The sequence below is a fragment of the Mus pahari genome, chromosome 3, assembly GCF_900095145.1.
Source record: "Mus pahari chromosome 3, PAHARI_EIJ_v1.1, whole genome shotgun sequence".
Lineage (NCBI taxonomy): Eukaryota > Metazoa > Chordata > Mammalia > Rodentia > Muridae > Mus > Mus pahari.
The window spans coordinates 46,283,521-46,296,905 of NC_034592.1; the positions used below are offsets into that span (position 1 = coordinate 46,283,521).

The 13,385-nt window shown below is 47.0% G+C and overlaps 1 protein-coding gene across 6 annotated transcripts in view; it reads left to right on the plus strand.

Moving 5' to 3' along the window:
- The window catches only part of Tanc1 (tetratricopeptide repeat, ankyrin repeat and coiled-coil containing 1), a 233,173-nt gene that overhangs the window by 179,841 nt on the left and 39,947 nt on the right, over positions 1-13,385 (plus strand). For all 6 annotated transcript variants that reach the window (XM_029536846.1, XM_021192512.2, XM_029536845.1 and 3 more), the window contains 5 exons: positions 391-672; positions 1,278-1,429; positions 4,060-4,291; positions 5,810-5,976; positions 7,457-8,064. In XM_029536846.1, coding sequence (XP_029392706.1) covers positions 391-672; positions 1,278-1,429; positions 4,060-4,291; positions 5,810-5,976; positions 7,457-8,064 — 1,441 coding nt within the window. The remainder of the gene's footprint in view (positions 1-390; positions 673-1,277; positions 1,430-4,059; positions 4,292-5,809; positions 5,977-7,456; positions 8,065-13,385) is intronic.

The following is a 13,385-nucleotide window of genomic DNA, read 5'->3' on the forward strand; positions in this document are numbered from 1 at the left end:
GGCCCTACCTGTATCATGTGGGCCAGGCACCCTTGCATTCGGATAGGGTTGTACCTCCAAAGCTGGGAATCTGTGTTTGGATTTCATCTGAGCAGGAGCAGAAGAAACCAGTCTTCCATGTCCTTTCAGATAAACTAGCCAGACATGACTGGGGCTTTTGCTTTGCTTTCTCTGTGTGTTTGAAAATAACTTGGAAGTGTGAAAGGACTGGGAGTCACTGTAGCAGGATACCTGGGGGAACCGCAAAATAAAAACAAAAACAAAAACAAAAACAAAAAACAAAAAACAAAAAACAAAAACAAAAAACAATGAATAAAGTATTATAGACAAATGTATAGAACCAAGTTAGACATGTGTTCCCCTAACGATGTTTGTTTGTTTGTTTTGAAGCTCGATTTGCTCCCTACAAACCACAGGAGATCTTGTTGAAGCCCTTGCTGTTTGAAGTGCCAAGCATCACAACTGACTCTGTGTTTGTGGGAAGAGATTGGCTCTTTCAGCAGATAGAGGAAAACTTGAGGAACACAGAGCTGGCAGAAAACAGAGGCGCAGTGGTTGTGGGGAATGTAGGATTTGGGAAGACAGCCATCATTTCTAAGCTGGTGGCACTGAGCTGTCATGGAAGCCGCATGAGACAGATCGCATCCAGCAGTCCCAGTTTGTCACCCAAAAGTATGTGCGTGGTTGCTATTTATCTGGCTTATTACATTAATATAAGATGGATGGCGGGAACTGCTGTTTGAATAAACAGGAGTTAGCAGTTTTCTGTAAGTTGTTCTAGCTGTTGTATTGGGTCTGAGTTCATAGGTTAAGTGAACTGTCTGGATATTTCTAGTCATAGTAGTGTGGTGGGATGTTTCGTTTGGGCACTTTTTCTTTTTTTGAGTGGAGAGGGAGAGAGAGGGTCTCCCATTGTTACGGGGTGTATTAGCTACAGTCTGGGCTGATGACAACCTTCTTGTATCCTTCTAACATAGGAACCCTTGTCTCACTTTTTCCACAAAGGGGGTTTGCATGCAAGGATCATAAAACCAAGTGATGTGACTACTGGAGAAACAAGGCAGATAGAGTTTAATGTATTTCCTTTCTTTTTGGGGTGTGTGTGGAGGGCAACTCGCCAGGGGAGGAGATAGGGTGGGAATTGGCATGCTCATTCCAGACTTCGTTTTGAGTTATGCTAATTCATTACTGTTCAGATTTGTCTGGGACTAATCTGGAAGTATGTTCCACTCCCGTTATACCGCATGCTGATGTCCAGTCTGTGGCTCTCTCTCCAGCCTCAGATCCCAGCCAGGACCTGCCTGGTACTCCATTACTTTCACCAAGTTCTTCCACAAGTGCTCTCAGTGTGACCAGAACACCTGCTGGGCCTGGTACTGCTGACAGCCAGAGACCAAGAGAGGATGCGGTGAAATACCTCGCTTCTAAGGTAACCTGCTCTTGATTCACGGGGACCTCCAGATAGAGATTTGCACGTGTGGCATTGAAAAATGAGTTTAAAGGGGTATTTTAAAACAGACACAACTGCTTGGTGCTGAAGCGTAGGGTAGCTCTTGAGAAAGTATGACTGAGTGCTCCAAATAAAAGGCTTTAGTGAGGATGAGTCCCGAGGACAGCAGCAGAGGGTTCACGTCCATCTGAACTGAGCTCAAAGGGTCCCTTGAGGCAGCAGGAGAAACCTTGTGCTCACCGCACATCCCAGGGCACAGGTGCACGCCCTTGTGTTTGCCGTGTAAGCAGGAGATAAGAGAAGCATTCATCTCGGCTCGGACCACTCCTGCTTGCACCCTGTTCCCTGGGGCCTGTGGTCCTATGCATCCTCCACACCCTCTGTCAGAGCTTTCTTAGGAGGTTGTAAAAGAACCTTGACTGACATCTCTAAATGCGTGATCATCAAGGATTTTCTGAACTCCTCCTGTTCTGTCCCACACTGGCTCATAGACCACCTTTCTGCATGAAAGTAGTCTTGCCTTGATGAGCTGTCACAGCCCAGCTCCCTCCCACTGTCACCTGCCCCCAGAGGGCAGCTTTTTGTGGCACAGGGCGTCCCCATCTGACTGCTAATTCAGAGCAGCCCTCTGGTCTTGAAGGGATGGTCTGAAATGAAGGATGTTAGCCTTAAAGCTACCCTTATAGGGTGCTTTTTCCAACATTGTAATTGTGACCCACAGTAGGAGGCTTATCTTATGCATGCACACATAACCACCTGGGTTACAGAAGCAAAGGTGTTACTGAATTGTCTTTGGCCTAAGTCCTATAGCGTGTCCTGTGATTTAAATTAACTTTATTCAATTTTTTAAAAAAACTACCTGTGGTTACAGTTGGATTTGGTGACCTGCTTTGGGTTACCAAGATGTTATCATCAAACATGTGCAAGACAATATGGTACCGGATAGCTTACGATGATTGGCATTGGTTTGGGGGCCCTCATGTAGGTTTCAGCTCTTCTCTGTTTATGTAGAAGTTGAAGGGCAGTGAGCATTTCTCTTAAGAGCTAATGGTAGATTTAAACTACACTAGAAAGTACAGTTCTAAATTAGCCTAAGACAGTGGGTCACAGCAAACCTCCATCTCCAAACAGTAGCAGAATTACAGTTATGAAGTAGCAATGAAAATAATTTTATGGTTAGGGGTCAACACAACACGAGGTGCTGTATAAAAATGGCCACAGCATTAAGAAGGTTGAGACCCACTGCCCTAGGAAAAGCTGCATCGTATGTAGATACTCTTGACTCTCGCTAAGAGTCTGCCGTCGTCTTAGGATTCCTCGGAAGATCTCCAGCTGCCTTGTCATGTTGACATGGTTTACCCCGCATCCATGAGCTCCACGATGCACTGAAACCCCAGCGGTCTGCGGCCTGTCACTACAGAAGCTGCAGAGCTGGCTGGGTTGGACGGTGGAGACTCGGACCCCTCTAGAGAGCTCAGTGCGCCTCCCCCGAGCAGGCAGTCCTTCAAACCTCCCTCACTTCTCCCTCACGTTCTTGCTTTCCTCCTCATTTGCAGAGTGGTAGGGCTTTTATTTCTGTAAAGCACAAGAGCTCTGTCCCTGGCACTGCTGGGACAGAGGTGGGAGAGGTATCTAGCAGACAACCTGCTGCCGCTGCTCGTCTGTCTAAGGGAGGGAGCGTGCTCGTTGGCAGCTCTTCCCTTCCTCCCCTAGTGCCCTCCCTGCAATAGGCACCTATCTGGTAATTGCTTCTCTATCCCTTTGACTGTCTCTATAACATCCCTTGAAGTGTGGATGACGGGAGGGGGTGAGAGCCACTTCTGCCAGGAGGAAGCAGCAGCTGCGACTTTACAGCTTGGCTTCCTAGCTGCCAACTTGATCCTGTGCTTTTTGGATAAGCAGAGGGTTCCCTCAGGGTGCTGCTGTTCTTAAGAACGGAAATTCAGGGCAGATGGCAGTGTTGGGAACATGGCTGGCTTGGAAGCACTCTAAGCCAGGCGAGGCATTGGTTTTATTTTTATTTTTTTTTAAGATATATTTATTTATTTTATGTATGTGAGTTCACTGTAGCTGTACAGATGATTGTGAGCTTTCATGTGGTTGTTGGGAACTGAATTTTTAGGACCTCTGCTCACTCCAGTCAGCCCTGCTCACTCCGGCCTAAAGATTTATTTTTTATTATTATATATAAGTACACTATAGCTGTCTTCAGACGTGCCTGAAGAGGGCATCAGATCTCATTATGGGTGGATGTGAGCCCCCATGTGGTTGCTGGGATTTGAACTCGGGACCTTTGGAAGAGCCATCTGGCTAGCCCAGCATTAGGTTTTTTTATAAATGACTTTTACTAATCTACATTCAATACAGTACAGAGTACAGTCGTCCTGAATTTTGTGTTAATCAAGGTGGATTTGTGCCTGCAACTAATCCTCTGCTGAGAACTTAGCAAATCACACCGATGAAGAACAGAATAATCGTATCGATTAAGCTAGTCAGTAGCACAGTCCTAGGGAATAGACACTCCGGGAAAGAATCAGTTGCGTTCCCGTTTGAGTTCATGGAAGGAGCTGTTGAGAGGTGCTGGTGCTGATATCTCTGCTTCTCCACAGGTGGTGGCCTACCATTACTGCCAGGCTGACAACACTTACACGTGTCTGGTACCTGAGTTTGTGCACAGCATTGCCGCTTTGCTGTGCCGGTCCCACCAGCTGGCTGCCTACAGAGATCTTCTGATCAAGGAGCCCCAGCTACAGAGCATGCTGAGCCTCCGTTCCTGTGTGCAGGATCCCGTGGCCGCTTTCAAGAGGGGCGTCCTGGAGCCACTTACAAGCCTAAGAAACGGTACCTTACCAGAAGCCTTGGGGCTGCTTCCCAGTAAAGGCCGATGCCCAAGTGGTCCTCAGAAGGGTGGTCAGCTTAGCCCTGGGGTGGCAGGCACAAGATGTGGGTGTCTCAATACACATCAGATCCCACAACATCGGTCCTCTGGGGGCGTTGTTTCCAGTGCAACGTCTCTGGTGTGGATAAAATCAGCAACTGAGCAGTTCTAAGAAAGCCTTGGAACTGTAGGGAAGAATAGACTCACTGTCCTACAAAGGTTTGATTCTTGGTCTATGAAATGAGCCAGCGGTAGCCATAACAGAGCCAGGAGAGCTTATTAATACCTACAGTACATGTACATGGTTGTGGATGGTTACTGAGAAAAGAGCTTTTAAGACTCCACCTTCTGAAGGATCTTCAATGAAGGGCAATAACTTTTAGGAGTGGTAAGATGTCAAAACAAAACAGGCAACACCTTGGGCCTTCAGAGGCAGGAAACTGGGAAGGTGAATCCATGGGAAGATTAATGTTAGTTGCAGGGAGTTCGTAAGCTTTGATTCCCAGACTTCTCTGCGTCTCCAATGGCTGAGACCCTGCCCTCTTCTTCCCTTCTCCTGGTAGACAGTCTTCTCCTGGCTGTAAGCTAAAAGGGTGGGCAAGGGGTTGCCCAAACTTCCTTCCTTGTTCTTTTCCACCACAGTTGTCCACATTTCGAAGAGGCATAATCTGGTCTCCCACACGACAGTAACCCGTGTAGGTAGTGCACACACTGGAAGAGTCTACACTCCGCAGGGAAAACAGTGGGAGTTTACATTTAGTTTTTCCTCCCCACCCCCACCCCCACTTTGCCCTTCCCAAGTAGGATTGTCAGTGACATCATCGATCCAAAAGGTTTTCATCCCTTACCTTGCTCCTTTTTCTGAGTTACCTGTCTATAAAGCATCTTCCACTAGAAGATACAGAACGAGGGCCTGAGATGGCTGTCATGCCTGCTCTGTGTCCTGAGCAGAAAGCTGTTGCTCATAAATAGAAAACTAGCTTTAGGCTGCTGTGTGAAGGACCTATTCTGGACATCTGTGAAGCAGCCCTTCACCCCTGAGAGATTCCGACCACACAGCCTTGGTGATGGCGTGGGGAGCGCTGGGTTCCTTGGAGTCAGGCAGCTGAGGGGTTCCAGCGAAGGGCCGGGTGTCTGTTCAGGTTTAGGTGGTCAGTGCATGTCAGTGACCTTGGCTACAGGCTACTCAGGTTTATGAAGAACTAACCGCATTATATATAAGGTTGAGATTCTGCTAATGTCTGTAATGCAATATGCTTCTGAAAACTGTTTTGTAAGAATTGATTTTATTTTGGCTCAGTTCTCTGTTTTTCATTATAAATTTAATAGAAAATATGCTTTGTTGAAAACATGTCTTCTGCCATATGTAAACCTTTTTAGGTTTTGCTAACACTTTAAGCTGTGTGCTAAAATGCACTGGGTGGTGCCATGTTATAGAAACGTATAATTTCTTAATTTGGAAAAATTATTTCATATTTTAGAGCAGAAAATTCCAGAAGAGGAATACATCATCCTGATAGACGGCTTAAATGAAGCTGAATTTCATAAGCCTGATTACGGAGATACGCTGTCTTCGTTTATTACCAAAATTATTCCTAAATTCCCCACCTGGCTGAAGTTGATCGTGACCGTGAGAGCAAATTTTCAGGTGATAAAATACTCCCCCCCCCCTTTCCAAGTTCCCACATCCCAAGTATACAGTAGCAAGTGCTTCTGGCCTAGAGTTAGAGCCCGTTTGGTTACTGAATTGAAAACCAATATGGAGACTCTGAAAAAGTAGATCAGAGAGTCCCGTAGGAACAAGGATGATCACAGTATCAGCTAAGCATCCGAGCAGCAGCGAGCTGTCCCCGTCCTTCTGACATGGCAGTGTGTAAGCCTGGCTTACTGTGGTGAGGTGTGTACTGGCCGAGGTTTCTGGCCAAGCAACCTACTGGAGCTTCTAGGTGTGGGGACAGCTTGTTATGGGTAAGGCTTGTTTCATTTCATGGAACTGGGTGGTCATGCTCATCTTTGTTTTCCTTATTAAAACTTGCGATTAAACCTGCATTTAAATGGCACGCTTATTTTTATGACCCTTTGGGTCATCCATTTTCAGTCGAATTTCCCTCATTAAGCATAACCTAGCAGCTGGGTTTAAACTTGAACTGGTTTTCTGTATCCCTGTGCTGAGTAGTGCTAAGGTTAGCGTCCATGCAAAATGGAAGCGGCTGTTTACTACCGTTTGTTTTCCTGCCATTGCTACCTTAAAGGGCATGAGCTTCAGAAATGTTAGTGAGAAGTTAAATTGTTTCTTGGGGTTCAGACCTTATCTTGGAAACATCAGTGATCCTGTGCAAGTCAGATTCAACCAACAGTTCACTTCAGGCTGGAGAGATGGCTTGGTGATTAAGAACATGGGCAGCTCTTTTGTAGAACTTGGGTTCAACTTCCGGCACCCGTAGGGTGGCTCACAACCACTGTAACTCTACTTCCCTGGCATCCAACACCCTTGTCGTGGGCACCAGGCATGCATTTGGGACACAGACATGCAGACAAAACAAGATAATTTGTTCTAAAGAGAATACTTAAAATTCTTTTAAGATGAGAACACGCTGTACTGGGGCAGGCAGTGATTTTTGCTGCCTGGTTGTCCAGGGACACGGGGAGAAACGGGAAGTCTGCTTCTGGGAAGGGTTACACAGTCCTGGTGTCTGGTGCAGAGGGGGCTCTTCTTGTCTCAGCATCTGGCTGTGCTCTTAGATGTGCAGTGGTGGTTTGTGTTTACCCATGTTCTAGAGCCAGCTGCTCAGGGATTACGGGTATCTGGTCACCTGCAGGGTCTCAATGCCCCTTTGTCCCTTTGTTGGTGTGGGCTGGTTGCTGCTGTCTCCTTGGGGCCCCTTCCCCCTGCTCACTTGGCTCAGAGTCCCCAGTAGGGGCTTTGGGGAAGATCCTATCTCTCACCGGGATTTCTTTCACTTAAGCTTTTTATCTGTACCTCATCCTATTACATGTTCTAATACAAAACAGCGAGCCCCCGTAATCCATGAAAAATCCTCCTTGAAAGGGAACGAGCGAGCCCGCTTTACAGGGAAAGGGGAAACTCTGTGGACTAACACTGAGAGGTTTTGTTTCCCCAACCCCAGGAAATCATCAGTGCGCTGCCGTTTGTCAAGCTGTCCCTAGACGACTTTCCAGACAACAAGGACATTCACAGTGACCTGCACGCCTACGTCCAGCACAGGGTCCACAGCAGCCAGGACATCCTCAGCAACATCTCCCTGAATGGCAAGGCCGACGCCGCCCTCATCGGCAAAGTCAGCAGCCATCTGGTCCTGCGGAGCCTCGGTTCCTACCTGTACCTCAAGCTCACGCTGGACCTCTTCCAGCGGGGCCACCTGGTCATAAAGAGTGCCAGCTACAAGGTGGTGCCCGTGTCTCTATCCGAGCTCTATCTGCTGCAGTGTAACATGAAGTTCATGACCCAGTCTGCCTTTGACCGGGCCCTTCCCATTTTGAACGTGGCCCTCGCGTCCCTCCACCCCATGACGGATGAGCAGATATTTCAGGCTATCAACGCCGGCCACATCCAAGGCGAGCAGGGCTGGGAGGACTTCCAGCAGAGGATGGAGGCCCTCTCTTGCTTCCTCATTAAGAGGAGAGACAAAACCCGCATGTTCTGCCACCCGTCCTTCAGAGAGTGGCTGGTGTGGAGAGCGGAGAGCGAAAGCACAGCTTTCCTGTGTGAGCCCAGGTACGGCAGCCGCTTCCCTCCTTTGACCTGACTCCTCCCACCAGCATGGCAGGGCCATACATGGGTAATATATCTCTGCTTTAGGGAATAGCAAGCTTGCCTGTGGCCAGGGAAGGGGTAGGCGTGTGTGTGTGTGGGGTGTCCGTCTTAGATCCTTAACCCCATGCCACTTCCTGACTACCCTTGGCCATATAGCATCTTATCCCTTGGCACAGATGTGTGAGGACAGATGGGAGCCCTATAATCCACTTAGCTGTCCCCTCACAGACAAGGCCAGGCAGGGTGCAGTTCTCACAACTCAAACCACAGGAAGGTGGGAGACAAGCTTGTTTGCCTCCTAGTACAAGGTAGGTGAGAGGTCAAGAGGCTCCTAGTGCCGATGGCCTCCGTCATTCTCGAGCCCTCTGTCTGTCTAGCCTGCATCTTTGCCCTCTTGAGCAGCTCTTTGGGATAGGATTGCCTCCTACTCTAGCCACAGGCTGGCAAGCTGCTGGACCGTCTCCTCAGGACCTTGGTGGGCACTGGGCCGGATGATTGGGTCTAGAAACGAAGTGGTCAGTGAGGACCTGGTAGGCACGTGGCCACCACCCTCCCAGCCTGTACTGATGGGTATAGTGCAGTTGTGTGGCGCAGTTTCCTTAGGTGGCACCGGACTCAGGGTTTATTATCGTTCAGACCTGGTTTAGCTTAACAGGTTGGCTACTCAAAGCAGATCACCAGAGGTGCCCAAGTGTGAGTGATGACATATCTCACTGAGTTACCTAGATCATTTCTGAGGACGGTGAGCTGCGGTTTTGGTTTGTAGAGAAAAAGCAAGAGAGACTCACAGGGTGTGGACGGCTGGTGTTAGAGCAGGAAGTAGTTGGACTGTAGTCATCAGTGATGCTTGCTGCGTTTTGAACAGTGGTGACAGTTCAGCACAAGGCATATCTGAGTGTGGTGGCTGCTCCAGGAACAGTAACCGCAGACACACAGTAGTCACCAGGACCTCAGGAGAGCGTCTCATGCACGTACCCATTTCGTAGGCTGTCCCCTGCGCTGACTTCGCTCTCCTCAGTACTGCTTCCGCTTTTCTTTGTTTCCAATCCTTTCGAGATCTTCTTCTGGGCAGTCCTTGTTCATTCTAATGCTGTCCAGATTTACCTGTTTTCCGTATACTCCATAGCAAGTTTTTTTTTTTAAAGTAGTGAAAGATATGTTCAGTTTTATACTCTTTTCTTTTTAAAGATTTATTTATTTTATGTATATGAGTGCTCCGTCTGCCCAGAAGAGGGCATCAGATCCCATTACAGATGGTTGTGAGCCACCACATGTGATAGCTGGAGACTGAACTCAGGACCTCAGGAAGAATAGAAGTGCTCTTAACCACTGGGCCATCTCTCCAGCCCCAGTTTTACACTCTTCTGCGCAACTGAAGAGAGTTCTTTCATGCCGGGCGGCGGTGGCCAACGCCTTTAATCCCAGCACTCGGGAGGCAGAGGCAGGCNGATTTCTGAGTTAGAGGCCAGCCTGGTCTACAAAGTGAGTTCCAGGACAGCCAGGGCTACACAGAGAAACCCTGTCTCAAAAAAAAAAAAAAAAAAAAAAAGAAAGAAAGTTCTTTCTTCGTTGTTTGTTAGTATCACTTTTGTTGAAAATCAGTTGGCTGTAAGAATGTGAGTTTGCTGTTGTATTCAGTAGTCTCTGGGCTTTTATGCCACTACCGTGCTGGTTTGATAACTAGAGCTTTGTGTTAGCTTTTGAAGTCAAGTACGTTCGCGCACTTTGCTTTGTTCTTTCCGTTCACGTGTTTTCTGTCTTTGGTTTTTTGCACAGATGCCTCAAAGATTGTGGCAACCATTTCTAAAAGGGAATATACAGGCTGGGTAGATTAAAGTGCACACCTTTAATCCTAGCACTTGGGAGGCATACCCAGACGAATCTCTGTAAGCTTGAGGCTGGCCTGGTCTGGTCTGCAGAGAGAGTTCCAGGACATCCAGGATTACACAGAGAAACTCTGTCTAGAAAAACAAAACCAAAATAAACAAACAAAAAAGGAGGTATGCGGTTTTAAAACTCTTGGTGTGATGCTAGAATCCCTGACACCCCCCCCCACACACACACACACACAGCCTGGGTTTCTCACCTCCTTAACCTTTCCCAAGGACTCATGATCTAGAACTGTTTGATCTAGAACAGTCTCGGCTATTTTCTCCGTGCAGTTGACATGAGGAAGAAAAGGATATAGGATATTAATAGGAAGAACAAGCTACTGCAGACAGGGAGGGCCATCAGAAGCAGCACAGTGCATGTTCTGGCAACAATACCTCTGGTTTGACTGGAGCTCTGTCATGGCGTGGAAGACTGGGAGAAGCCACCAGAATACGCTAGAGAGGACCTCTTAGCCGTCACCTCTGGAGAACTCTTGAAGGCTCTGGAGAATAGAGTGCCTGTGGGCAGGAGTGGGAGGGTAGAGGGCTTAGGGGCTGCTGTGCCGGCAGAAGGAGAAAAGGGTAGGAAGGTAGAAGCTGTGGGTCGGGTCTTCTCACGTCAGAGCTGGCGCTGCTTTAGAGCGGTTGGAGCCTATGGAGAACCTCTCTCAAGGGGCAGGGTTGGAGAAGTCGGTAGATTGAACATCAGTGAAAGAAGTGTGGTGTGACATGGGGATTGGAAAGCTCTCTGTGCCTCAGGATGTGGAGGAGGGTTGAGGGAAGGGGGTTGGAGATACCGAGAGAGGTAAAGGGCGGTGAGAGTTTGGAGGAGGCTATTAGAAACTAACCCTGCATCCTCAGGACACTCCATCTTCTGGATTGTAAGGAGGCACAGGGAAGAGAAGGGAAGTCATGGTTTGGGTTCAGTAATGCAGGAAACTGGGGTCTCGTAGGGAATGTCACTGAGACTGTATTCCCCAAGGAAAGGGAACCGGAAATTCCAAGGAAGGGAAGTTAGACTGTTTCAGGCCAGGGATGCCTCCTGTTTCTCGTCACATCTCCTCTTTGCAGGGTTTTTCATTTCAGTATGGTGATATGTGTCCCCTCCAGTTGGGTACCTCCTGAAGCGGGTACCCAGTGTTGTTCTGCTGCAAGCCAAAGCTCTTGAGTCTGGCAGACTGCCCACTCTTGGCTGTTAGTCATTTGATCTTGGACAAGTCATCTAGCCTGTTGAGGCCATTTCCTCATGTAAGCAGACGGGGTATGAGAACACTCACAAGGCTGTGAGGGTGAAGGAAATAGCTTAGTTTGGTTTCTAGATCTAAAGTGGAGTGCATGCAGCATGGACAGACCGGGTAGTGCGGGGACTGCACAGCGACAGCCAGAGGACTGCAGACAGGTGGGAAGACAGGTGCTTGGCTGAGAGCCCTGGAAACCCTTGGGCTGACCACTGAAGTCTGTGCTTGTTGCCCACAGTGGGGCCATCTGTAACTGCGTAATTAATTATACAGGGTAATAGTTTCATTGAACACTTTCATATATGTATTTAAGGTATTTTAATCATATGCAGTCCCTCCCAGTACCCAACTTTGCCCTTCCCTTACCCCCAAGAGGCCTTCTCCCCATTTCATGCTGGTTTCTTCTAGATGCCACATATGACAGAAGCCTCATACACTTGTCCTTCTGAGCCAAGCTTACTTAACGTGATGAACTCCAGTTCCAGCTTCTTTTCTGTAAATAGCTTGAGTTATTTCTTCTTTATGGCTGGACACTACTCCACTATACATGTTATACACCATGCTCTAGTACCTCATGTAGGCCAATTCATTCCATGACTTAGCTATTGAGAAGGGTGCGGTGGTAAACACTGGATCTGAAGGTATCTCTGTTGTATGTTGACTTTGATTCCTAAAGGTCCACACACAGGAATGCGGTTTTGGAGGAACGCCCATACAGCTTTGTTTGGTAGCTTATACAGCCTACATTGTACAACCTTAAAAATATGTAAGGACTCTCCTCTTGCCCAGCATTTATTATTCTATTATTGCTGTTGTTTTGTTTGGAACTAGGTCTCATGTACCCTAGATCAGCAGGCCTTGAACTCATTAAATACCAAGAATGATCTTGCTATCAGATCCTCCTTAACCACAGACGTGTGTCCCTCCATCTCTTCTGCCATGCTGGGGATTGAACCCAGGATTTTCACGCATACTAGGCAATCGTTATACCAAGCAAACCTTAGCATCAGCCTTGTTGCCCTGATGATAAACATCGTCTGACATGAGATAGTTTCTCAGGATATTTTTATTTAAATTTCCCTAGTGGCTAAAAATGAACATTTTTTTTCATATTGCTGGCCATTTATGGTTCTTTTGAGAAGTGTCTGTTCAGTTCCCTGGTTGGATTTCCTGTTCTTTTGTGTGAATGTTTTTGAGTTCTTGATGCATTCTGGATGTTAATCCTCTCAGTTGAGTACCATTAAGGATCCCATGCTGTGGGCTGTCTCCTCACACTGTGAATGCTTTCCTTTGTTGCATGGTCCTCTTTGTCTGCTCTTTGCTACTTGCTGCTGTTTCTGGACACGTTGGACTCTGATTCAGAAAGTCATTGCCGATGTAGGTATCTTAGAAGATTCAAATTTTCAGATCTTACATTGGTCTCTAATCAGTTGGATTAACTTTTGTGTAGTACCAGAGATACATATATAGTTACATTTTTTAAAAAGATTTATTTATTTATTTTATGTATATGAGAACACCGTAGCTGTACAGATGGCTGCGAGCCTTCATTTGGTTGTTGGGTGTTGAATTTAAGACCTCTGCTGGCCCCAGTCAGCCCTGCTTACTCAGGTCCAAAGATTTATTTATTATTATTATAAATAAGTATGTTGTAGCTGTCTTCAGACGCACCAGAAGAGGGCATCAGATCTCATTACAGGTGTTGTGAGCCACCATGTGGTTGCTGGGATTTGAACTCAGGACCTTTGGAAGAGCAGCCCTATAGTTACATTTTAAAAACAAAAAGCATGTGGATGTTTTCCAACATTATAAGTTAAGGACTCTGCTTTTTCTTGAGCACACATTTTTGGCCTCTTCTGGAAAATCATGTGGCTGTAGTCACAGTGTTTATTCCTAGGGTCTCTGGTTGGGTCCAGTGGTCGGTCTATCTGGTTTTATTCCAATGCCATCCTGGCTTTTGTTACTATGACTCTCTAGTATATTTTAAAATCAAATATTGTGCCTCCAGTATTGTTCTTTTTACTCAGGATTATATTTGCATTTTCCATTTTTATATTGTCATATGAATCTTAAAGATTACTTTTTCTAATTATGTCAAGAATGCCATTGGTAGATTCCATCTCACACCAGTCAGAATGGCTAAGATTAAAAATTCAGGTGACAGCAGATGCTG